The following is a 26,393-nucleotide window of genomic DNA, read 5'->3' on the forward strand; positions in this document are numbered from 1 at the left end:
CAGCTCGGTGATTCCCCTGCTATTTGCTCATTGTGAGTAAAACGCGATAAAATCTAGCAGTAGAATTACGTTATGTCTCAGGTGCTTTCTGTCCAAATTAGTAATAACCCTTAGTGTCTTTGACCCATTTCGCAGAGGCGGAGGGATGGATTCCGCTGCCTATTTTTTTTTCTGTAAGCAGCTCGCTGAAGCAAACAGACCTTGAGTAAAAGGATGAGAAGCTGGTCCTTTGTTAGGGTTAGGTGTTGGAGTCCTTATGCTGTGACCGAGTCCTTCCTTGAATGAGTTTTCCCATTGATTTGGGACAAGAGACACCCCTTGCGTAGGTACCAGCTCATCAAGAAGCTGGTGGTTTAGCTCACGGGGACGGAAATAGCAGCAGCATTAAGTGCAGAGTGAGGCACCCGCTCGCACGAGGAAGGGCAGAGATACCTGCTTTATTCGTCAAGACTGAGCTTGTCCTGGAGGAAAAATGACAGAGGACTTTTCATTATGAAAACTATATGCTGCTGGAAAAGAAAAAGTTTTTGTAATTGTTTAGAAAGAAGGATGGGTGTGAATATTAAGAGACCTTCTCCTGCCTTTCTGTACCAGCGGAAAATGAAAAATTCAGAGTGAAAGTATTTTCTTATTAAAAAAAGAAACTGGACTATAAAATGCTATACTAGTTTCTGAAAGCCGAGAGCTGCATGAGTGAGAATATTTAATTACAAAGTACAAACATTTCCTAGTGAGCACTCATTGCCCTAATAATAATTAATTAATAATTCCTTGGCTAAAATGTACATCCTGCTCGTTTTCTTTTAGTGGGCTGGGAATCCCATCTCACTTCTTATTTTATTTTGCTGACGACCGCCCAGCAAGTAGAGGATGGAGGTTATTTCTGTAAGCAGAGGCTTTGTGTTTCGCTCTATCGATGCTTATGTCGGGGTTGCACGGTTTTGATTAGCAAACTTCTGCAAATGGAGGTGAGGATGTGGAGCAGATCAGCTGATTCTGTTGGACCGATAAGTGTCTGTACAGATATTTATACAGTCCTGATAGTACAACTGCCTGAAAGAAGCTTGGAGCATGGAGGGTGTTGGTCTCCCAAGTAACAAGCCACAGGATGAGAGGACATGGCCTCAAGTTGCACCAGCAGAGGTTAAATTGGATATTAGGAAAAAACTCACAGGAAGGGTTGTAAAGCATTGGAACAGGCTGCCCAAGGCAGTGGTGGATTCACCATCCTTGACAGGGTTTAAAAGACACATAGATGAGGTTCTTAGGGACATGTCTTAGTGCCAGTGTTGGGTTAATGGTTTGACTTGATGATCTTGAGAGTCTTTTCCAACCAAAATGATTCTGTGATTCTGTAAGTCTGCAGGTGACGGTGGGATCAGGCCCCGTATAGGAAAATGACAAAAGTCGAGATTAGGAGGCTGTGGTGGTTGCAGAGCCAGATGTAAATGGATTTGGACTAGGTGTAGAAGAGAAGCCGTTGCACAAATATCCATGTAGGTAGATAGCCCGGTGTTGTCAACATGTTGTTTGATGGTGATTCTCACCACATTAGTGGCTTTTCTTAAAGCTTTTTTGGAGCCGTGAGGTTACAGGATCCTACTGGCATTTCAGGATAAAACTTCAAAATGGGACGTCAGTCCCAGTCGAGATCAAATACAAACAGGCGAGGTTCACACCGCTTGCTGCCGGGAGGCCAAAGGGTTTATTCCTCATCTGCAAAACAAACAGGAGTTTGTGTCAGCGGTAGGGAAGGCTGGAGGCTTCACCCAGGTTATTTGAATATATGGAATGCTGTCAGTGGAAAGAAGCGGCCGTCCCAGAGCGGGGTTGAAGCACATCAGTAGCTGCCCTGGTAGAGAAAGCCCCGTGTTTTCACCAGCTGTTAGCGGGTTTGTGTCCTGTTGCACACTTACTTGTAAGATTAGGAGTTTGGAAAACGTTGACAAAGTTGTGAAACAGGAGTCCAGGGCTGCCATGGGCCTCCTGGTGTCCTTCAGCATCACAGCTCAGGATAGTTCTGGTTTTTGGGGGTGAGTGTGTGTCTTGCGACAGCCGTGAGCGTATCTCCAGAGGTTTCAGAGGAGTGAGCTCTTCACTTCCAGTGCAGCGTTTGTTTGTTTTTAGGGCATGTTTTTCCCCAGGGAAAGAAGAGCAGCAATCCCATGATCAAAGAAACAAAGCAAATTGCTGTGGAATTTCTGCCTGACAGTATTTAAATTAAAAAAAAACACAACACAACGTGGTATATAATTTATAGATGAGTCATGTGTGCCTCAGCTCTGGCATCCTGGAGCAGCATTTGAGATGTCAGGTTCCACGGCTGGTGCCCTGGCAGCCTTTTGCGTTGGGCAGCAGCGAGCAGGGTCTGTCCCCGCGGTCCCATCGCCTGGGACCTGTCGCTGTAGAACGAGAGCAGATCCACGAGCTGTTTCATCCCTGGCCACAGCGATCCCTGGATGGGACGCCCCATCTTGGATGGATGAGCCAAATGCAAGAAGAGGATTGAGTGAGCCTGGTTGGGGGGAAATCACCCCCTGACGCTCCCGGTAAGGAATAAAGCCAATTTTTCCATGGTGGCTGGTTAATTTGCTGCGTTGGCCCAGCTCCTGGAGCACCCAGTGCCTCAGCATCTTTGGTTGCCCAACCGGCCAGTATCGCTTGATGGACCCCACTCAGCGCAGCAATGTGGTTAACCAGATAACGGGGGCATCAACACTGTTTTTTCTGACCGTGTTCTAACAGGAACAGCCCCATTCCTGAAATTTCACCTGCTCACGTTATGTCAAAATTGCTTCATTCGGCCGTGAGATGCGGATTGCTGCTGTGGTGATGGGATGGGGTATCTCCTCTCCCTCCTTGCAGAGTTGTTCGAGCTGTTGTGGGGCAGTGTTGTACTCAGAGAGGCTTAGCCGGGGCAAAAATGATCAGGGCTGGTTTTCTGGAAGTGGTGGGGTTGTGTTTAAAAATGCTTAATGGGCTCAGGAGGGCTACACGTATTTCCCTGGCAGCCTCGTGTAGCTTCCAGCAGGGACGTGCTCTGTGACTGCAGCGTCCCGGCTACAGAGCGGGCAGGCAGAAACAGTAAGTGCTAAGGGCAAGTTTAAGGCAGCATTATTAATTTCACAAAAACAAAAAGAAAAAAGCCTGTGTAGTGTATTATTGCTCGGTGTGTAATGTAGCTCTGTTGACTAGAAGCGTTTTGCTTGGTGTCTCAAGGGCAGTGTAGCTGGAGCGGGCAGGTTTTGAAGCGGTCAGCCGTCCCCTTGTTATTTCCTCCACAGTAGCTCTGTCCCTGTCTGGATGAGCATGGTGACATGGGCCGTCTCAAGTACCAGAAGTGGTGACCGTAGAGAAATGCCTATTTGGTAGGGTTTTAAAAGCTCAGCTTTAGAAAAGACTGGAAGGTGCTTAAAACTACTTTAAACCGTGGGATATATAGCACAGGGCACATGCACATCAGCTGTTTGTAGCCCTACAGCTGGTTACAACCCGCACGGCTCTGACCTTGGTCACCTCCATCATCAAGTTCGGTTGGACTCGATGATCTTAAAGGTCTTTTCCACCCAAAATGATTCTACGATTCTATCTCCCGAAGTGGAAAGCAAAGGACCCCCAGGACGAGGGCTGTAGCCTTGCCACGAGCAGCACCAAAATCCACATCTGAGTTTTGTGGTTTGTCCCTGCATGTTCATATCTCGTAGATACCTTATTATAGCATTTGCACAAGCACTTTGGTGGGATAGAGATAAAAATTATACGTATGCTTGCAGACATACATATACATGAGTGGTTTCTGCATCTCTATCTGGTGCATGGGGTGGTGACACACACTCCTGGGGACATCTCAGTGATGACTGACCCACGATGTGCTGTCTGATGGCCGAGTGTTACGACTTTGCGAGGGATTCTAGCGCCTCTGTGTTTATTATGAGCATCTCCCAGCAGTAACGTGTGCCTGGGCGGACAGACGGACAGGCGGTAGGATCCTGGCCACAAACCCAGCTGCTGCCCATCGCGTTGCCTAAACGGGCAGATGTCGATGTTGCTCAACACGGCGCAGACCCGAACGTCTGTTTATTAACGGATAAGATGGTCAGGGCCGGCGCACAGGGCGCGAGCCGGCCTGTGCAACTCCTGTGGTTTCCAACCGTACTTATCGAGGGAGGGGGCTGCCTGCCCAGCCAGGGTGTTTCCTCTAATCGGGACCTTCCCATGCCCACGGCAGGCAGATGTGCGGGGGGCAAAGGCTCGGCTTCTTCAGAACAGCCAGGCTTAGAGGAAGGAGTCATCTAAGGCAAGGCTAGGGAGCTGGAAAGGAACGTTTTGCGCAGAAAAAGAAAAGATGGGTAAATATCCATCCATTCATCCACCTCATGGTTTGATCATTCATTTTCACCATCCGATGTAGAAGGGATTAACTCATCCCAGTATTTCCTAGCAATACAGTTAGCTCCAGAACTACGGAATCATAGGCTAGTCTGGGTTGAAGAGACCTTCAAAGCTCATCCAGTGCCACTCCTGCCATGAGCAGGGACATCGTCACCAGCTCAGGTTGCTCAGAGCCCCATCCAGCCTGGCCTGGGATGTCTCCAGGGATGGGGCATCCACCACCTCTCTGGCCAACCTGGGCCAGGGTCTCACCACCCTCAATGTGAAAAATTTCTTCCTCAGAAGAAAAAAAATCTCATTGTAAAAATGTCTCCATCAGAAACCCTTCCCCAAGTCCTTCAGAGGCTTCTTCTATTGTCCACCCTCCAGTGGGCAGCACGCAGGAGATGGTCGCGGGCTCAATTTAACAGCATCTCTCCCGCTTATCAGCCTATATAATAAACACGGCTATTGGGGAGGGGGGGGGATTTTTTGGGAAGGGGTGAATGGGGAGGCCAGACACCATTGTCTGGCAAGAATGCGAATCCCTGGGGGTGAGCGCGCCTGGGCTCGCCTTCCAAATTGTCCCAGCATCAATCCCCCCCCACCTTCGCGGGATTTCCTCCTCCAGCCGGGGTTTTTGTTTTGGAACAAGCGTTGGTCAAACAAGCTTTTGTTTGCGGTCAGTCACTTGGCACACAGACACCACTTCTGGTGGGGGGACAATGGGGAAGCTGTTTCGGGGGCAGCTGCGGTGGGACTGAGAGGGAATACTGATGGAAAAGAGGGCGCGGGGAGGAAATGGCTGGGTGGAAATTAATTGGGAAGGATCTGACGAAGTCCGGGGGCTGCAGCGAGTTTGGGAGGGCGGAGGGGAGCCCTTCGATCCCACTGCCTCACCCCGCTCCCAACTCCTGCTGGTTTGGATGGCTTTTCCCCCAGGTTACTCTAGGACAAAATATTTGCGATGATGCATCTAAAAAGCTTTCTTTCAGGAAGAAGTAAACTTTTTAAGGGCAATAACAGAGTTTAAAAGGAATTGTAGAAGTGAGACTGACTTCTTTGTCAGCAAAAATTGCAGCAAAACCTGTTCATAGATGACATTACCTAAATGACATTACGTACGTATGTCCTTTCTTTCACATTTCCTGTAATCCTGTTATGGCATTGTCCCATTACCTCAAGCACTGTCATCTTTAAATGCTGTCAGATCTTAACTGGATGGCCAAGGACATTGGAAAAGGATCGAGGTGAAGCTGATGGCAATTTCAGACCTGCCATATACACGGCCATCTCCCAGCCTGCCCCTGGACGGGATGTTTTCTGACAAAATGTTGATGACTCAAGGGCTTATATGTCATTGATGGAGCTGCCACCCATCACCACAGCATCTAGAACCCCTTTTGGGGAGTCAGGCACAGGCAGGGGGTCAGAGATGCTGGAGGTGGTGGGTACGAGCTGTGTGCTCACTGATGCTCCTTGGAAAGTGCTTCTGTTCCAAGAAAGTGAGGACCTGGAGGGCAGCGGCTGGAAAATGCCCCTGTGGGACCACAGGCAATGCTTCCACCCCTCTACAGCCTTCGTGGCATTAACGCCGTTTGCAAAACACGCCGAGCTCCTCGGACTTGGCGTGCAATTAAGTGCAACATCTGGGTGTTAATTGTTTTAAACGTTATTGCTCTCTTATTGTATTATTGCTAAAAAAATGACGCGAGGCCAGTTTCTTTTACTGCAACCGCGACTGCGCTGTTGTGGTTTTCTCAACAGCGCTACGAGACGCGGCAGCCAAGGGGAGGGTTGCGACTTCTGCCGTTCACCTGCTGAAATATTCAGCTCTCTTACGGAGAGGGAAGCGTCGGCGTCGTCGCAGCAGCCTGTTTAAACTGGCAGCCCCTCTCGTCAGGTTATGATAGCGATGATGATAATTGCCAGCTCCGGGGGCAGGAACTGCCATTTCGTTATCTCGGGGCTCCGGTCCCCTGTGGCGGGCGCCGGACCTGGCTGCGGTGCAAATAACAGTGGCCTTGAACCTGAAATTCTCTGCAGACAAAGGGCTGTGGTCAGGCTTGTGGAGATGCATCTTGTTGCCCGTCTTCAGCCCCAATGGGCTGGTTTTCCCCAAAAAGGCAGAGCTGCCCTGTGGGAGACTGTAGGTTGCTGGCATAAGCAGGTGAAGGTCATCAAAGTAAAGAGGTGAAGAGCCGGAAAACTCCTGCATAGAGATTGGGAGAGTGATTCTCTTCTCAATAGCAGCCGCGTTCATTTGCCAGCGCAAGGGTGAGACAGCACTGAGGCTCAGAGTTCAGTCTCGATGATGCTAAAGAGCAGGGCCTGGATCTTCCAGTCCTTCTGCTGAAAAATAACAGTGAAACATGGAGTAAGGGGGCATTTGTCCCAAGAAAGGGTATCGTGATATGACCCTGTAGACCAGGCAGAAGATTATTTGCTTAATCAGGTGAGGTTAGGGGCTTTTTTTATCACTGATTTTTACTGGTGTCTAAATGCTGGCAGTTACAACATTGACTTGCATTTTCCTGTAAGAAAACACTTACCTTGTAAAAAGAGGGGATTCTCTACAATCTGTTTCACACGCTTAAAAACTCCTATTTCCATTTTGTTCTTTTACCATCAGTGTGATCTTAATCCATCCTCTGAGGTCGGTCCTCTGGTCTTACCCTCTGGTGATCCGAGGCCGTGGACCGGCCAAAGTCTCCATGGCAGGTCTTCCCTAATGAGTGCTGTCCTCATCTGCCGGTGGCTCTGCCCCCTTCCCCTGCACTGGGGACAAAGTGACCTGCCAGATGTGCTGGAGCCATCTCACCTCCCCTGCCATCCCCCAGCGCGGTTCTCCCTGGAAAAGTCTCGATCCTTCGCTCCCAAATCATCCACGGTTTGTGCGTCGCTTCCCCGTCTGGCTGCTAAATTGATGCTTTTTTGGTTGCTGGAGCAGAATTTTTCTCTCATTTCAAAATCTCTTAATAACTGAAGATTAGGGTGTAAAAGCGCTAACTGCACTCAGTTCACTGTGTTTTTTTTAATCAGTCGTAGCTTGGCTTTTTTTCCCCCTATAGGCACAGGAACCATTTATAGCCGAGGTGGGCCGAGTTTGCAACTTATTAATCTCTCCCTTGCATGCGGGTTGAAAAGAGACACCATGCCTTTATCAAAAGCCAGGCTAGCACAAAAGCCTATGCAAAATCATCATCAAATCCTATTAGAGGTAGAAAATATCTCTTAGATCATCTCATTCATTTCCCTGCCAATGCTGGGCTGTTCCTGAGAGTTAATTTTCTAGTGTCTGCTGCCGACTCCCTGTGTGACTGCAGGTCTGTCATCTTGCCTTTGGGTTGTCACTGTAACTTCCACTCGTTTCCTTGCGTTTCCAAACAAGCCTCGTTTTGTTCCGTGGTTGCCTGTGTTAAATTAATATTTGCCCTGCGTTACGTGTGATCGGTGGTTTCCACTCAGAGAGCATCACCAGACCTTGCTCGTGGCTGGGCAAGGCATCCCCATGGGATGGAGCGTGCTAGGTGCTCAAAGCAATGCTGCCCCCCAAAAAAGGGGCTTCATCCCCTGCAGCCACCACTACCTGCCGTGGGCATTGGGGTGATGAACATCTCAAGGGGATGTGGGTTCAACACAAGCAGGTTGTCTCCCATAAAGCACTTCTCCCATCCTCTGCTGGCATCGCCTTCCATATACTCCCACCCCAAACTCCTGGACTGGCTGCGACATCCACTTGTTGGGGGGGAAAGTAATAACAATTCAAAGCTGGAGCTATTTATAGCATTCAGTACATGCAGATTTCATCAGGGTTTGTTTCAGAGGAGGAAACGGCGTGTAAAAGCAGAGTAACCTGACTTGTAACTTCCCGCTGGCGGTGATTGAATTCCACGGCACGGTGAGGGTCTGGGCAGCGCTGCCAGCGCCCGGAAGGTCACTCCGGCAACTGCCACCCGGAAAGCATCAAAAGCACGAGCTGTCGATAGCGACCTGCATTTGCAGAAAATCTCAGGGCTTTCTAATTAACTGAGGATCTCTAAATTAGAGCGAAGCCGCTCAACAAGCCCCCTCGTCCGCCTTAAGTGTCAGGGCTCAGCTGATCACTGCATCTAACAAGCGGCTGATTTTTAACAGCAGCTCCGAGACTCAATCAGCTCCTAATGGCTCCGTTTCAAAAAGTGTTTCAGTGCATTTTTCATCTCTTACTCCGGAATTTACTCTCTTTGTACCCTGCTCAAATATTCTGGCGCTTTTCCTTAATTTCAGGCTTCTGCTTTGTGATGGCTCCTGTGCCCTAACCAGGCAGCTCATCGCTCGCCTCTCCCCGCATGTGATGCTCTGCCTTCCGATCGCTTAAGTTTCAAAAATTGCCCCCTTTTCTCTCCCCGTGATATTCAGGCAGTGCTGCGGGGCCTGGAATTTCATAATTAGGAGGAAACTCACATTTAAACAGACCCCTGTGTGGTTTTATTTCAGCTTTAAGACAGCGAATGCAGTTTGCAAATGCACCTGATCTTGACCTCCCTCCCGCTGCTTTTTACGCAGCGCCGCAGATTTGGCCGCTGCTCCTCCTGGTTTGCACGGTGGCAAATGAGATCAAACCCTCGTTTTGGCTGGATTCACAGCAGAGTGAGAATACGCACATTTAAACTTCGAGCTGCTGGGAAGACAACGGGGGGATCTTCCCCTACGCGTAACTCCTGATGCTGATAATGAGACCCATGCGAGGTGTCCTCGAGAAGGCAGCAGAATAAACTCCTACATGAGCAGCGATTAGGAGCAGATAAATTCCATTCAGGAAGGCAGGGAGTTAATCAGCCACTCTTTAAGACTTCTCCGCATGTGTTTATGTTCAGCCCCTTATCCATATCTTGGCAATTATTCACGTGAAATAGAATATAAATCCCGATGCCCAATTTTTCTTCAAAAAAATTGCACAAGGTAATCAAATCCCGAAGTGCGTATTCTATTCCGGTGGTTTTATCAGTAAATCACATTTTTATCATTTATCAGCAAAAGTTAGTTTTAAGCATCCTCACTGTAACGTTTGAAAGATGAACATTTGTTTCAGCGGGTACTGTGCCAATCAATAATCTTCCAGCTTGACTCAGCTATCAATTATTGCTACAATTATTTGTCTAGTTGGATATTTAAAATGTCATCAGAAAGAGATGATTACATATTCCAGAAAGCAAGGCACTGTATAATCAGATGAACTGAATCCAGTTAAATGTAGTGTGGTACTAACCTGTCCTTCAAAGCTGAATTCTGCAGCCGCCACTGAAACAACAGCTTTCTGCATTATTGTAAGGAAACAGATCTTAACCTTGGAACAGCGTGTGTTATTGGGGTCGGGTAATACTTGGCGAGAGGAGACCTTGCAAGCCTGGAAATTGAATCAGCCTTACTAACATAAAGAAGGGAGGGTTTTGAGGTTGTTTTTTTTTGGTGGGGGAGGGCTGATTTGGTTGGATTTCATCTGCAAATCTATAAATAAGAACATCCACTCTTTATCTGCCTTTCTGGGAATTTAAACTCCCGAGCTTGAAGCGCCGAATTTTCATATGCCCTTTTTGCATTCCTTGACTTGATGTATGTATGGTAAATACTCTCTGTGCCCCGAGAACGCAATAAAGCTGTAGCAATTCTTGCAAGCCTTACATCCTCCAAACTCCAGATATTCCGAGTATTATATCATTTTCAACTTCAAGGATATCTTGATGAGGGAGAGGAGAAAGAATAAACTGGAGGAGACCAGACAACTTTATGACACCTTTTGGTCCTATTTGCAAAGCAGGGAGGGGAAAATATATATATTATCGATTCTACTAATACTTGCTTGTGCAAGTTATGAAACTAAATGTTGTAGAATCTGGTTCAGCACTTGCTGTGCTTGCAACTCAGTGGTGACATTGAACTTGCTCAGGGACAGAATAAACCTTTGCCTTCCCGGCAGATGATTTGCAGGCGGAGGTGTCGTTTGGGGGAGACCTGCAGTTCCCCTGACCCACTTTGTCAGGATGGTTTGCTGCTGGCTAAATATCATTAATTTGAAAGCGAGAGGGAGAGCGAGCCAAAGGGGAAGGCTGGCGAAAGAGGAGAGTCTGAAGAGGTTCCATTTTGGGAAGGAAAAGGTGGAATACGGCTCTCAAGGAGAGCTGGGTGCAAGGCTGAACGGTGCCGAAACCACGATACAAACCAGGAGAACACCCACCGTCGGTGTCTGCCAGGGTGCCACATCTCAGCCCACACCATCGGGGATGACCCGTAATGTCGCACTGGAGCATCTCCTTTCTTTCCTTTGCAAGACACCTCTTGAAGCACGCTCTGCCTTTTCAGATGCCACCAGCCGGGGATAAAATAGCAGAAAAGGAAACAATTCATCAGATAGGTCTATGAGAATTAATAAAATGATTTGGAAGCTCTCTGTAGCTGTATAATTACAACACTGCATTTAGAAAGTGAATTATTGACTTGATTGTCCCCTGCAGCCACTGGGTAAATGCGTAATTGTGGGCCATCGGAGCAAGGTGGTGTTTGCTGGGTAGTTAGGTTAGGCTTTGAAAGGACAGGGCCTAGATGAGCCTTGGTCCTTGGTGGGTCCCAACACAGGTGGACACACTTGGTGCCAGGTGGGTCTGGAGGAGCTGATTTAGCGGGTGTCACTTAGCAGGAGAGGCGGGTGGGGAATCCTGCACGTCTGGGATGCTGGTTGCTTCACTAATGATATTTTTAGAGAAATGACATGGTATTGGTGAGGAGTTCCTCCTGTAGGGCTGATGACACCGTGTAGTTCGCCTTTTAGGTCTCAACTACCAGTGTCTGAATTTAGTGGAGCTCCAACCCAGGTGATGCTGCAATCTGCATCTCCCGTATTCCTCCATCCCTATAGTGTTAGTGTATAGGGTGCGTATGTGTGCGTGATCACATCTTCTTCACTTGAGGGGTTTCTTTTTAAACTTCATTCAAAGCCGAGTTTCAAGCACAGCGTTCTTTTCCAACGGCATGTTTCTCCTTGCTAATCAAGACATGACAGATTTCCACCCCCCCTTAAATTTTCAAAAAGCACAAAATCAGTCACAGCCTTGTACCTTATTTGCCAAGTTGGAGCTCGAATTGGGTTTTTTTAGTGGCCAAGTTGCAATCGCCTTGAAAATGGTGACAGACACTGAGGTCGGGCCGTGTGCCTGGCAGCGCTGGCATGATCCGGCGTGACCCCGGCACCTGCATCTCCCCGCGGCAAACCATGAGTTTTGCTGCTTCTCGTTAAGAAAATATAGGGTTTTTTGTTGGGAAACTAGGTGTTACGGGTTCAGTTCTGCTTAGAAGAATGAGTAACCACACAAAATATGTTGAGACCGCAACCAGAATGGTCACCCATGACTGTAGCTCTGTTTTGTTGCTGTTGCTTGGGTTTCTTTTGGAAGTTTGTTTCGTGGTATTAGCGTTTTGGGCTGGTTCTTCTTTAAAAGAGGGGCTTTTACAAGGAGGTGTAGTGAAAAAATGGCATTATTGAGACTTGATTTAGAAACTATTTTGCCAGTTTTATTGAAGTGATTTCAGGATGTTTAAATTGCGGGAAGAAAATTCTTTTGAGAAATGTTTTCAATAATCATTACGACACGCTTCTCAATAAGTCATAGCCAAGGAAAGGCTGGTGTGCTACCAAACAGGGCGCTGAGCATCCCGCAAAGCCCAACATCTGTATTTCTTATGTTTCCACAACTTGGCTGTTCCCAGGACCTGCTATCAGGGCTGTTCATAAATAACACAGGCTTGATTTGCAGGATTTTATATTTCAAATGCTCAACAGCAGCGGTGCTTCTCATTTCACAAGCCATGTCGCGTCACTTCCTAGAGAGTTTCGGTGACAATTTTCCTTTTTCAGTGTTTCTGAATCCGGTTCATCTAGCGATAAGGAGAAAAGGTTAGAGTGAAAGAACTCCGTTGTACATAAATGCAGCTACTGCTGTTATTTATTATTATTCTAGTTATTGTGACAACAACGGTGCCAATGCTGATGCTAACAGTGCTAACAGCTACTTATAACCAGTTAATGATGGACCGGGTTAATAATGCGCAATCTGGAGAATTGGGAGGAAGAATTAGTGCAAGGAGGAGAAAATATGTTGGGCAGTTTGAGTTTCCCAGCTAAAATTGATGCTGCCGACTACCAGGAAAAGGTGAGTCACGCCAAAGCAGCTATTTCTTGCCAAGGGAGAAGTTGGGCTGCTGCAGCCCCGAGTGGACCCGCTTATCTCCCAGCCCTGTGACGCTTCCTGTGTCCCAACCGTTTCACTTCTCTACTTTTCAGTTGGGAGGAATTTCAACAGTACTGATTTCCAAAAGAGAGAGAGGTGGGGGGGGGGAAATTGACAAGCCAGATGGAGAAGAACTGAATCAAGTACAAGTGGTAACAATTAACTCCATTCCCCCCTCACCATTTAAATACCATAACAACTCCAAATTTATCAGCCCAAAAATCAAGCAGTCAGTTGACATTAAAGCTGAATAAAGAAGTTCCTGGGTTTGGCTCAGGATGTTCCTGCGATAATTGTTTGGTGGCGAGCAGAAGAGAGGGGGATGCTCGCTGCCGGTTGCAAGCGTTAGAGTCACTGTCAACTTGTGTTCTCTGCGGTTTGGTAGCAAAAGGTCCACCCGTGCCCTGGAGGTGCAGGTAGCCCGGTGGAAACACCTTGGCCCTGCTCACACGTGGATCTTTTGGGGAAGGAGAAGGAGGACGCAGGAGCTGGTGGTGCTGGCTTGTGGAGAGATGCTGCTGAGAACAAGGGCTGGACCGCCTGGGCAGCCAGGGCCAAATCCTGGTCTGCTCGGAGGTTTCTCTGGCACGGGGATTTCTCTGAGGGCATAAATCTGTGGCTGTGAGTTAAATCCCTTGCAAACACCATTGGCACGTCCGCTTGTGCCGCCGTTTTGTTTGTGACAACACAGTTTAAACTGGGGTGTCTCTACAGTTGCGCGTTTGTGTGCAGCCCGTAGTTTGCCCTGTGGTAAAATACATGTTATATTAGTATATTGCTCTTTAATCTGGGGACCTTCCTGAGCCACGTCCTGCATTATGGGCTGCCAGTTTCAGAGAGCGGCACCAAGGAGATGCTGCACGTTTCAGCATCGCTCTTCCATGAAGCGCCGGTGTGTCCGGCGAGCAGCTTTCCTGGATCCAGCCCTGACTTTTGAGAAACGGAGGAAGCTCTTCCAAAGCACATTGGCACACGCCTGTAGATTATTCCATTACTCACTTGGCAGTGCCTGAACTTGCATGCCTAGCTCCAGAAATCTCTTTTTTTTCTCTCTCGCCACTCCTCCCAGCAGTGGCATCGAGCTGACAGCTTCTCCTCCCAGCTGGTTCTTCTCCCCAGCATCTTGTCTGGCTTTGCTACTGGTGGACGTAGCTGTGGGTCTTGCTTGGAGCCAGCTCTATTGTGCCTGGAGATGTTGGCTTGCTTTGACTTGGACTTTGAGCGCGCCGGGTGTATCTGTGAGCACAGTACAGAAGAACCAGCTTTTAAAATTATTATTATTATTATTAATAATATTTTAAAAGCCCCTTAATACTGAAAGCAGCCATCTCTTCATATTTTACTGAGTAATTGTGCCAACTGCCCTTACAGGCTTTGAAATGCCAATATCCATCCCCGCTCATTTGTTAACATTTTTCGGATCAGAAGCTGAATCTGTCACTCGTGTGTCACTGGTTAAATCATTTCTTTTGGGGGCATGGCAGGCAAGAGCTGTTCCGCTGCTTTTTTTTCGGCAGGAGCCAATGACTTGAGAAAAACGCTAAACATTTGTGCTATAGCGAAATGCTGTGCCCTGTCACTCGTCCTTTGCCGGCCAGGATGGAGAAAAGGAATAAATACGTAACGGTGGGTGAGACTTCACTGGGTGAGATCGGTTTGGTTTCATATTGGCCCCATGTTTGTATTTGCTACCTGGTAGCCCCATGTAATTCTCCTAAAAGGAGTAATTTCCCAAATGTGAAGAAAATGAGCAGTGAAATTGACTGGGAGGAAAAAATGTACGGGCAAAAAATGCGAATGGTAATTGGAAGCTATTTGTAAAGAGTTGATGAGCTGTCCAGGAAGGAGAGGGCAACTTTGGCCCCCATCCAAAACCCACTTCACCCGCTTCAGTGGTGAGATGAGAACAGCAATTAGATATTAAAAAAATCAATATATGACAATTAAAAAAATGGAAAACAGATAGCAATCAATTGAAGCGAGAAACCATGATGGGTAGAGAACTGGTCAGGAGAGCTGAAGATGCTGAGGGAAACCTGCGGCTTGCATGGATGGGGAGAAGAGGAAAGTTTCTAGGGGTCTTGGAAACAAGAGAAACCCTGCAAGTGGTGGATGGAAGAAGCAATAAGGCAGAAATGTTTAAAAAATGTTTCTGCTCTAGGCCTGGAAAGCAGCAGTGTTATGATGTTTCTGTGTCATAGGCGAGTGATGATGTTTTTTCTAGCTCATTAATAGCCAAGGAGGATGTTATACAAGGTCCAATGGAGAGAAGTATTTTTAAATGAAAAGGCCATGACAACTTGCACCCAAGAATCCCTGAAGAGTTGGCATGTGATGCTGGTTTTTAATAAAGCTTATGGACTGGGAAAATGCCATCAAGAGCTGGTCGGGGTAACCGTGGGAGAGCTGGCAACACATTGCTTATCTCTGCTGGGCAGAATAATTGAAGAGCCGATGTAAGATTCAATTGATAAAGAATTAAGGGATAGAAATAGGATTCGTACCACTCAACTTAGATTTATGGAATATAGATCTTGTCAAATAAACCTGATTTCATTCTTCCAGATGACAACTCCAGTTGATAAATGCAGATGAAATAGAGTCTGCAAGGCGTTGGACGCGGTGCTGCGTGACATTGTATGTGGAAGACCAAGCGTTGGGCGATATCACTTGTGCAGAGCCGGACAACAGATTTGGGAATGTGGGGGGCTTAGCTGGGGAAGCATTGGTGATGGGAGAGGTCAGCAGGAGGTGGTGGGAGCTGCAGTGGTCGTTATTAGAAATAAATATGCAATTGTGGCTGATCAGCTTTTTGGGTAAAGCAAAAGTGGGTGAAGAGCGTCAAGGATGCGTTTATGGGGTGGTTTGGAGAGGCCAGTGAGCAGGGTGTGTTGAGCACATGGTTGGGTAGAACCTGCCGTGGTCCTTGGCTAGAAGAGTAGACCCTGGGCCGTGCTTACAGAGCTGGGGTGCAGTACCCCCAGAAGGCAGTGGGAGGCTTAGAGGAAAACCAGTTCCTTCCCAGTATGATGAGAAGGGCTGGGCTGGTCCTTGAGTAGTGGAGGAGGACAGAGAGGTAGCTTCAGAATGGAAAAATAACTACATTTTAAAGTGTGCCTTGATTTCTGGCTGCACAAGTAGCATTGGTGTGTGTGTATGGGGGGCACATTACATACCAAAGGGCTTTTCAGTGTGTCAGCCATAAAAAAACTCAACAGGAATAAGAGAAAGAGTAGAGGTTGGAGGCAGAGAAGTTCAGGTGGACCCCAGTACCTGTCTGTGTGTGCGGTTACCTGTGGGAACTGACCATGGTGGGGCGGGTGCTCTCCTTGTCTGCTGAGCTGGTTTGAATGGTTTTCACTGGGATTTTGTGCTTTGCCCCAAAGACAGTTTGTGGGGCTGGAGGAGATCACGCTTTACCGAAGACACCGTATTGCCGGGTTGTCCCTTTTGACCTTCAATTCTTCTATGTGAAACCGCTGAGGATGCTGTAGCTGGGAAGCCTGTGTGGATGTAGAGGCTGTCCCATACCTGGGTGACATTGGATCCACAGCTTTCGGGTCCTATGATCCCCTCCAGCTTTTGGGGGGACCCGAACGCTGTCCCAAGAAGCGTGGTGGTGGGCTTGGAGGAAAGAGAATCGAGTCCTTTCCAAAACCAGGGGTTGCTGCGGCATGAGGACCCATCTCGCCGCCTGGATTAAGGCCATAATTCTTGCGGTTTGGCAAGGCTGCATCAGACTGGAACGTATCTCTAGGTGGTGATATGGTCAGTCAATAGCCTTCATAATTAATCAAGCACTAATAGACAAATTAGAAATCGTGTCTCTCTTCGAAGCAGGAGGTGGAGGCAGAAGGCTGGTGGATTTTAACTGTTTCGCTGCTTTGTTTTGTTGCCTGGTTTTATGTTACTCCCTTGAAAATGGTGGGTTGTTTAGGGAAGATTTGTACGTAAATATGATTTTAAATTTAAATTATTCTTTTGATTACCAAATGTGGACAGTGAATGGAAAACTTGTTTTTCAGGCAAGCAAATGAAGAATAATATTACATTTTACACTCCACTAAATCAATGTAGCCCTAATTTTGCCATGCAGGAAATCAATTCTAGTCTTTATAACAGTCGAAGATGTTATGAACAAAGTAATTTTGCAAATTATGGCAAGTAACACATTTATTGATGACTGTAGTTTAGGAATTTAGAATTTGTGAGTGCTGTAATATAATAAGGCTGTACTGGCAGGAGCTGAGTGAAATACAGATTATATGGTGAAACTGTAATGCATCATTTGCTATTAGTGGACTGGTAATAATTACCAGTTTCAAAGCAGCTTTTTCCATGTAATCTTTAGTCTCAGTCGTAACAGCCCTTCTCATTGACATTATGATTACACGAGCTGCCCTTATGATCTGGAATATCTAGTTGATGGGAATACTAAAACGTGGTAGTGAACACTCGATGTTGTATCCTCATTATAAGATAAAATGCTATTTTCTCTGACCTGATCTATAAGGTAGAGAGGCGAGGTAGCATTACGTTGTTAGCTCCCACTGTGGTGTTAAAAACTTCCACTTCATTATGGCGAAGCGAGATGAAATTTTCCCATTTAAGACTTCTTTTTTTTCCCCTGAGCTCACAAATGAGCATAGGAATGTGGAAGTCCAATTGAATTCCCCTCTAATTTTAGCACATTTCAATATTTATCTGCGCTCGCATGTCCGGCACATACTAAACACCGCCATGCATTTTACCCCGACGCCGGCTTCAGGATGAAACCTTAAATATTATTCCAAGGGCTTTTAAAGTGATTAAAGTGTTAAATGCTCTCTGTAGATGGTTGAGCCTCTTTTTCCTCTCCCGATTCAGCTTGTCAGGCCGAATGTAGAATGACCGCGGAGCCGGGAGGCAGGAGGAACGCTGCGACAGGGCTCTGCAGCCTGTCCTGTCCCCAAACCATCATTCCGCTCCACGGAGAACGAAAATGCCCAGACGGAGCTTTTCTTCCCCTCCTCCCAAGTGAGATGGGAAGCAGGACGGTTGCAGATAAAGCCATGTTTTCTTTGCAGATCTTTTTACCTTTTCATGTTAGGCAAATAGGGGAAACCCTGTGGGGGCAGCTCTCAGTGCATCGCGTAAAGAGATTCACCCAGGGGTGGTGCCTATGGAGCGGATGCCTCGTAGCGGAGGTGCTGGGTCAGGGCAGGAATAGGTGGTGTGGGCAGGTACCACCCCGAGCACTGATGTCCTGGGAGGGCTCCCGTGGTTTATTCAAACCTCAAGAGCATGTTTGTTTTGTTATTATTTTTTAAATATCACTAAACATCAGCTCTCTAAAAACTGCTGGGCAGGGCTGGAAATGAATCTTTGTCCTCCTCTGGTTTCAGTTTACCAGCATTTAGTAAAAAACACCCATAGGGGGGTGGAAGTGAATTATTTGCAAAATTACAGTAATTGATAAAAGCGCACACACCTTTGCCGTATCTCACGCCACTCTTTACTCACAGACAGCTCTCCAAAAGTTATTCATCCCCCTTGTTTTGCCGTACATTAGAAGGGGCTGCTTTCTGCTGTCATTATTAGCCGGCTTTTTGTTTAGTTATTTATTAGTTGGTTGCTCTTTTATAATGTCCGTGTTATCTCCAAAAATAAATTATCATGAAATAGAGTTAGCTCGCTACTTGCCAAAGTGGCATTTACCATCCCCGGCTTCTTTTCAGTGCGAGAGAAATAATGCGGCTCCGGCAGGGCGCTCGGCCAGGCCTCCTGGCCACCCTCCAGCTCTTCCCCTGGCAGAGCCGCCGCTCGCTCTGCCTTCCCCTCTCCCTGCCCCGTGCACCATCTTATTCACTTTCATTCCTCTAATTCTTTCTTTTTTGTTGCCCCAGAGTGGAATCCCTGCGACGGGGCAGGCGTTGCCTGCTTTGTACACATTGTTGGTCTCTCAGAGTAAGGATGAGGGTGACAATGTGATGACGATGCTCAGGTTGCGAGCACTTTGGGCTGCTGCTTTGAACTGATGTACGTGGTTTTCTGGAGCGCTTTTCAGAAAACAATCTATTTATTTTATTTTTATTTATTTATTCACTAGCAGCCTCTTGCAGCATAAAGTCTGCCGAGTCGTAGCTGGCGTCAGTTGACTTAATCATCCCTTTTTCCTTCAATAGCTTTTTAACCGCGTTCGTTTCTGAATCCAGGGCTGGGGATGGCGGGAGGAGGTTGGGCAAACTTGGGGCGGGTTTGGACCTCCCCGTCGCACCCCTCGCCTCCTCCTGTCCCCTTGTCCCCTGCCTGCGCCTGAGCTGGGACGTTCCCCGGCTCCCAGCGAGAGGAGCCGAGGCGGGGAGGCGAGCTCTTGCCCGCCGGTGGGCGGCCGGAGATTGACGCTGCTTGTTGTGTTATTTTTGCAGGTAAAGACGAGCCCAGCAGCTACACGTGTACGACTTGTAAACAGCCTTTCAACAGCGCCTGGTTCCTCTTGCAGCACGCACAGAACACACACGGCTTACGGATCTACCTAGAAAGCGAGCACGGCAGCCCCCTGACGCCACGGGTTGGTATCCCAACAGGACTAGGTGCAGAGTGCCCTTCCCAGCCACCTCTCCACGGGATTCACATTGCAGACAATAACCCTTTTAACCTGCTCAGAATACCCGGCTCGGTCTCGAGGGAGGCGTCGGGGCTGGGAGAAGGGCGCTTCCCACCCACGCCGCCCCTCTTTAGCCCTCCCCCGAGGCACCATTTGGATCCGCATCGCATTGAGCGCCTGGGTGCGGAAGAAATGGCCCTGGCCACCCATCACCCTAGTGCCTTTGACAGGGTGCTGCGACTGAACCCCATGGCGATGGAGCCCCCCGCTATGGATTTCTCCCGGCGGCTGCGGGAGCTGGCCGGCAACACCTCCAGCCCGCCCTTGTCCCCGAGCCGGCCCAGCCCTATGCAAAGGTTGCTGCAGCCCTTCCAGCCCGGCAGCAAGCCCCCGTTCCTGGCCACGCCGCCCCTTCCTCCTCTGCAGTCCGCTCCTCCTCCCTCCCAGCCGCCCATGAAGTCCAAGTCCTGCGAGTTCTGTGGGAAGACCTTCAAGTTTCAGAGCAACCTGGTGGTCCATCGCCGGAGCCACACCGGGGAGAAGCCCTACAAGTGCAACCTCTGCGACCACGCCTGCACGCAGGCCAGCAAGCTGAAGCGCCACATGAAGACCCACATGCACAAGTCCTCCCCCATGACGGTCAAGTCAGACGACGGGCTCTCCACCGCCAGCTCCCCCGAGCCGGGCACCAGCGACCTGGTGGGCAGCGCCAGCAGCGCCCTCAAGTCCGTGGTGGCCAAGTTCAAGAGCGAGAATGACCCCAACATGATCCCCGAGAATGGGGACGAGGAAGAGGAGGAGGAGGAGGAGGAGGAGGAGGAAGAAGAGGAGGAAGAGGAGGAGGACTTGAACGAGAGCGACAGGCCGGACTACGGCTTTGGGATGAGCCTGGAGGCGGCCCACCACCACGAGAACAACTCGCGGGCGGGCGAGGAGGGCCGGTCGATGCCGGACGTCATGCAGGGCATGGTCCTGAGCTCCATGCAGCACTTCAGCGAGGCCTTCCACCAGGTCCTGGGGGAGAAACACAAGCGGGGCCACCTCCCCGAGCCCGAGGGGCACAGGGACACTTGCGACGAAGACTCGGTGGCCGGCGAGTCCGACCGCATCGACGAAGGGGCAGTGAACGGCCGGGGCTGCTCCCCGGGGGAGTCCGCCTCGGGAGGGCTGTCCAAAAAGCTGCTGCTGGGTAGCCCCAGCTCCTTGAGCCCCTTCTCCAAACGCATCAAGCTGGAGAAGGAGTTCGACCTGCCGCCCGCCGCCATGCCCAACACCGAGAACGTTTATTCCCAGTGGCTTGCCGGCTACGCCGCCTCCCGGCAGCTGAAGGACCCGTTCCTCAGCTTCGGCGACTCCCGACAATCGCCCTTCGCCTCCTCCTCCGAGCACTCCTCGGAGAACGGCAGCCTGCGCTTCTCCACGCCGCCGGGCGAGCTGGACGGAGGGATCTCAGGCCGCAGCGGCACGGGAAGCGGAGGGAGCACCCCCCATATTAGTGGCCCGGGCCCTGGCAGGCCCAGCTCAAAAGAGGGCAGACGCAGCGACACTTGTGAGTACTGTGGGAAGGTCTTCAAGAACTGTAGTAATCTCACCGTCCACAGACGGAGCCACACGGGCGAGAGGCCGTATAAGTGTGAGCTTTGCAACTACGCCTGCGCCCAGAGTAGCAAACTCACCCGGCACATGAAAACACACGGGCAGGTGGGAAAGGACGTTTACAAATGCGAGATTTGTAAGATGCCTTTTAGCGTGTACAGTACCCTGGAGAAACACATGAAAAAATGGCACAGTGATCGAGTCTTGAATAACGAGATAAAAACTGAATAGAGGTATATTCGTACCCCCCCACCGACCCCCCATCCACCCCCATCCCTTCCCCGTCCCGCGTCCCCGTAGAGGTTTTCTAGTCCCTTGTGATGGAAATCATGGAAGCTGAGGATATTCGGAAAGTGCTTGTCACCAGCACACCCTGTTTATTTTCTTTTTGTTCTCACCGTTTGAATGCATGATCTGTATCGGGGCAATACTATTGCATTTTACGCAAACTTTGAGCCTTTCTCTTGTGCAATAATTTACATGTTGTGTATGTTGGGGGTTTTTTTGTTTTGTTTTGGTTTTTTCTTTCTTTTTTTCTTTTTAATTTTTGGATTAGACAGCATGTATGGTATGTTATGGCTGTTTTTAAATTGTCCCTGATTAGTTGCTGAGCAAACACGTCGCTGTTTCCAGTTCCGTTCGGAAAAAACAAAAAAAAACAAAAAAAAAAAAGGAAAAAAAAAGAGGAAAAAAAGAGGAGGAAAAATAAAAAAAGAAAAAGAGAAAAGCGAAACAAAACCAAACCCGAGAGCAAACAAAACCCACCATGCTGCATACATCCTGTAATACATATCATGTACAGTTTTGTTTTTGTGATGCGCGAAGGAAAACACGCTTTGGGTAACCCTCTCCGGACAGGACCGATAGCACTGAAGAAGCGTTGCGTTAGCTAGATTGCTGTCTTAAAAGAATAAACCCACCCATTGGAGAAAGAGCACCCGTTAGGGATTAGACGAAAGACAAAATAAAGGCCTTTAATTGCGAAGTAACCGACCGCCACCCCTCAGAAAGAGGTAGATTTCTCTTAGGTTTAAACCACACACAAATAATCTGAGTGCCTTGGACCTGTGGTGGCCGATACCGGTGGCTCCTTCCTGCTCGTCTCCACGTCGGTGGCGGTGGGATCCTCTCCCAGCAGCCCGTCCCGGGTCTCTTCCAGCGCCGGCCACCTAAGGACGAAGAGGAAAGAGAAGAGACAGAAATGACCCCGCTCAGTCCTAGTTAATCATCATTCTCCCCTGCCTTTTGTTTTAGTGTTTAAAACCCAACTGATCATACCAGTCTAAAAACCCACTTTGCTCCTGGAGAGAGCTTAAAACAATATAAGACCTTTCCCTCCCCCCCACCCCCCAAACTTTTATTCTTCCCCCTTATCGATGATTAAATAGAATGTGAAGCGCGCGGAGGCCCTTCAACGCCAGTAAATACACAAGTAAGGAAATCCGTTTTATGAAGATATTTACTTTTAATAATATCTTTTATTGATTCTGGCACCAAAACAAATAAATCTGGAGCCACTTGGTTGTCAAGCTGACAATCAAATTATAAACTTTAAGACCTCGTGTATACCGTATAAAAAATAAAATAAAAAAGCGACTGGCAATAATATTTTACAGAGTGTAACGGATAGAGGAGAGAGAAAAAAAAAGATGTGATTTATTAGCACAATGTGGTACTGTTTGCCATTTAAAACTAGAACAGGTGTATAAGCTAATATCGACACGGCGGTGATTAACTACGAACTACTCAGACTTGCCTTTAATGTGACGCTTGGAAGAAGTGACGGAGGATTTAAAAAAAAGAGGAAAGAACAAATAAAAGAGCAAAAGAGTAGCAGTATCTGTGCTCCCTAAAAGTTGTCCTTCGTTTTGTTGTGTTGGTTTTTTTTTAATTATTATTTTAATTCCCCCCCCATTCTCTGTGTGCTATTTGTGTTGACGTGGAAGAGGATCCCTTGTTTTATTAAGGTAGCGCCCGCCCCGCTTGGTGTTCAAATAGCACTTGACTCTGCCTGTGATGTCTGTATCTTGTCTTTAATCGGAGGTACAGAGGTTGAGTATAAAATAAGACTGCTCAGATAGGACAATTAAGTGCACTGTACAATTTTCCCAGTTTACAGGTCTATACTTTAAGGGAAAAGTTGCAAGAATGCTGAAAGAAATAATAATAATAATAATTAAAAAAAAAAAGAATCAAACATGATCTCATTGATGAGCATTAAAAATGAACCGAGCAAACTTTTGCCAGCCATTTACTTGACTAATGAGCTTATCTTCTCGGACGCGACATTGCAGCGCTGTGAATGGAAACAGACTCTATACACTCACAAAATAATGAATGATTGCTTTCGCTCCTACAGTGCAAGGATTTTTTTTTGTACAAAAAGAAAAGACGACAAAACTTTTTTAAAAGATATAAATGTTAAGGAAATTTTTTTAATGAAAAAAGAAAAGACAAAAAACCACGACACTTCATTCTGTTTAGGGGGAAACTGTATTTTAGGGTTCATCGTCTTGGTGGTGTACAAGACTTGTTATTCATTTTAAAATGGTAGTGGAAATTCTATGCCTTGGATATACACAGCTCTTCAGGTTGTATAAAAACATGCATTGGGGAAAGGTTTAAGATTATATAGTACTTAAATATAGGAAAATGCACACTCATGTTGATTCCTATGCTAAAACACATTTATGGTCTCTTTTTTCTGTATTTCTAGAATGGTATTTGAATTAAATGTTCATCTAGTGTAGGCACTATAGTATTTATATTGAAGCTTGTATTTTTAACTGTTGCTTGTTCTCTTAAAAGGTATCGATGTACCTTTTTTGGTAGTGGAAAAAAAAAACACACACAGGCTGCCACAGTATATTTTTTTAATTTGGCAGGATAATATAGTGCAAATTATTTGTATGTTTCAAAAAAAAAGACAAAAAAGGTGTGACATTGTACAGATCCGAGGCCATATAATGGCTCTTTGGGGGGGAAACTGTTAAGATGTCGCGCTGCTGGCCGTCACAGAGGGGTGTACATATCTTTTTTGGTTCCTTTTTCCTGCTGCCATACTGTATGCAGTACTGCAAGCTAATAACGTTGGTTTGTTATGTAGTGTGCTTTATGTCCCTTTCCTTCTATCACCCGACATTCCAGCATCTTAACTTCATATGCAGTAAAAAAAGAAAGAAAGAAAGAATGAAAGAAAGGAAGAAAAAAGCTTAAAAAAAAAAAAAGACAAAAAAAAAAAACCACAAAAAAAAAGAAAAAACCGTTTTGCAGTTTTTTTCATTGCCAAAAACTAAATGGTGCTTTATATTTAGATTGGAAAGAATTTCATATGCAAAGCATATTAAAGAGAAAGCCCGCTTGAGTCAATACTTTTTTGTAAATGGCAATGCAGAATATTTTGTTATTGGCCTTTTCTATTCCTGTAATGAAAGCTGTTTGTCGTAACTTGAAATTTTATCTTTTACTATGGGAGTCACTATTTATTATTGCTTATGTGCTCTGTTCAAAACAGAGGCACTTAATTTGATCTTTTAGTTTTCTTTGGGTTGGTTTTTTTTGGGGGGGGGGGCGGGGGGGGGGATTATTTTTTTTTTTTTTTAATTTTAATTTTTTTTTATTATTTGGATGACCAAAGGTCATTACAACCTGGCTTTTTATTGTATTTGTTTCTGGTCTTTGTTAAGTTCTATTGGAAAAACCACTGTCTGTGTTTTTTTGGCAGTTGTCTGCATTATCCTGTTCATACACCCATTTTGTCCCTTTATTGAAAAAAATAAAACAAAAACCTTAAAGTAACACAGTGTCAGCTTCTCGTGTCCTCATTTGACACACGCTGGAGGCGGCTCCGGCAGCAGCTGTAGGAGCAGGTCCCGCGCTGGGACCTTTGGCGGGACACCCGCCGCCCTTAAGCTTGTCCTAAGTAAGCCGAGGAAGAGGATTTTTGGGCTACCGAGTTAGCTTTCCAGCCAGTGGAAGGTGTTCGCAGTCTGGACCTGTAGTTTTGCTGTTTGGTTTGGTTTTTTTTTCCTTTCTTTAGTCAAGAATTAAGCTGTGACCCCCCCCCCCCCCCCGCTACCCCCAATAACCGGCGGCATCTCTGGCTTTGGCTTAGCGGCCTCGCTCTGCGGCAGGGGCGTCCCTCCCCACTTTGGCTTTGCTTTGGCACAAGAGACGAGCGAAAAATAATTCACAGCCCCCCCCCCCCCCCGAGACTCCCCCATCCCCAACTGGTTTTGGGGTGAAATCGGCCAGAGCTGATTTCTCTCGAGGGGGGGACACGCCGCGGACCCGGCATCGCACCCACCAGAGCCCAAAGCTCCTGTAGGAGCTGGGACCCCCCTCCATCCCTCCATCCCTCCCTTCTCCCGTGCCCTTGATTTTCTTTTATTTCAATTCTTTTTTGTGGGTATCACAACGTTTTATGTGCATTGTGTTTGCAATCCGGACTCCAGTTCAGGTCCCCCCCCCATCCCCTCCCTTAGGGGTCTGTATATGTTGTCAGTTTGACAAATACCGCATGTTGCAGCATCTCTTTACTTTATTAAAGCACGTACCGCTGTGATACTGTCTCTTGCTGTTCCTAGTGTAATGGATTTAATACTCTTTTCTTTTCCTTTTGATTTTTGTATAACCTGCCGGTTGTTCTGTCGTCTTCTTGTGATGGCATCGTTTGTTGCCCTGTATTTTGCCCAGCGCCTTCTGAAGGAGAAGTTTGGGGTTTTCAAAAAAATTACAAGAATATATACTTAAACAAACAAAAAAATTCTTTAAAAAAATAAAAGCAGCTTGGTTTTAATCCCAGGACAGGAGGAATGAAGGTTGCATGGTTTGGTTAGGCTGGAGAAGCACCCCCGAACACGCTCCCCTTCTCCAGGCTGGTACCCCCCAAGTTGGACGCGGTGCCAGAGCCACAGGGATGCGGGTGCTACCGGAGGGACCCCCAGAGGGAGCAGGGACCCCTGCCCGTCCCCGGGAGCGCTGTGACAACGCGGCTTTCGATCCCGTCACACGGAATGTCCGGGGACAGTCCGGTCCCTCCTCCCGTGTCACCGTTTTAGTTGCTACCGCGGTCGAGACGGTGTCTGGAGGACGCGCGTTGGCCGGTCCGCCTGGGGTTGAGCGTAGCCTGGCTGGATTTCGGAGCGGGCGCTGTGCCCCGTGTCTGTCCTATGGTGGCCGTCATCCCGCTGCCTTTCTCTTTACTATGTTTTACATGCAAATTCATATATACACGCATATATAGAGGTATTTGTATGCAGATCTATATACAGTCATCTCTAGGCAGATCTGTGCTCCCTGCGCTGCTATGAGATTAACAGTTGGAAAGCATATGATAATTTATAATTTCTTTTTAAATTTTGCAGTGATGCGTTTGATTCACAGCTTTCAGGAAGTTAAATTTGGCGGGTTTCGGGGACATAAATAAGGCTGCGTCTCCCCGTGGTTTGGAGGAGCAGCAGCTCTTGCTGTAGGTGACACTGGTCCAAGGTGGTTGACCAGAGCGTGGCAATCGCCTCAACGCCAACGCAGAATTCGTGATGTTTCTCATCTTTTTGTGCCGGTGGTGATGAGTT

The 26,393-nt window shown here is 47.5% G+C and overlaps 1 protein-coding gene across 9 annotated transcripts in view; it reads left to right on the forward strand.

Annotated features, from left to right (window-relative positions):
* Nucleotides 1-26,393, forward strand: part of BCL11A (BCL11 transcription factor A) — a 137,641-nt gene that overhangs the window by 104,783 nt on the left and 6,465 nt on the right. For 4 of the 9 annotated variants that reach the window (XM_065059348.1, XM_021294298.2, XM_005507333.4 and 1 more), the window contains one exon: nucleotides 19,043-24,615. In XM_065059348.1, the coding sequence (XP_064915420.1) occupies nucleotides 19,043-21,048 (2,006 nt within the window). In that variant the 3' untranslated portion in view covers nucleotides 21,049-24,615. Of the gene's footprint in view, nucleotides 1-19,042; nucleotides 24,616-26,393 lie in introns of those variants that run through there. The other 5 variants (XM_065059349.1, XM_065059350.1, XM_065059346.1 and 2 more) reach the window with 4 other exon arrangements.

Source organism: Columba livia, chromosome 3 (assembly GCF_036013475.1).
Source record: "Columba livia isolate bColLiv1 breed racing homer chromosome 3, bColLiv1.pat.W.v2, whole genome shotgun sequence".
Taxonomy (NCBI): Eukaryota; Metazoa; Chordata; class Aves; order Columbiformes; family Columbidae; genus Columba; species Columba livia.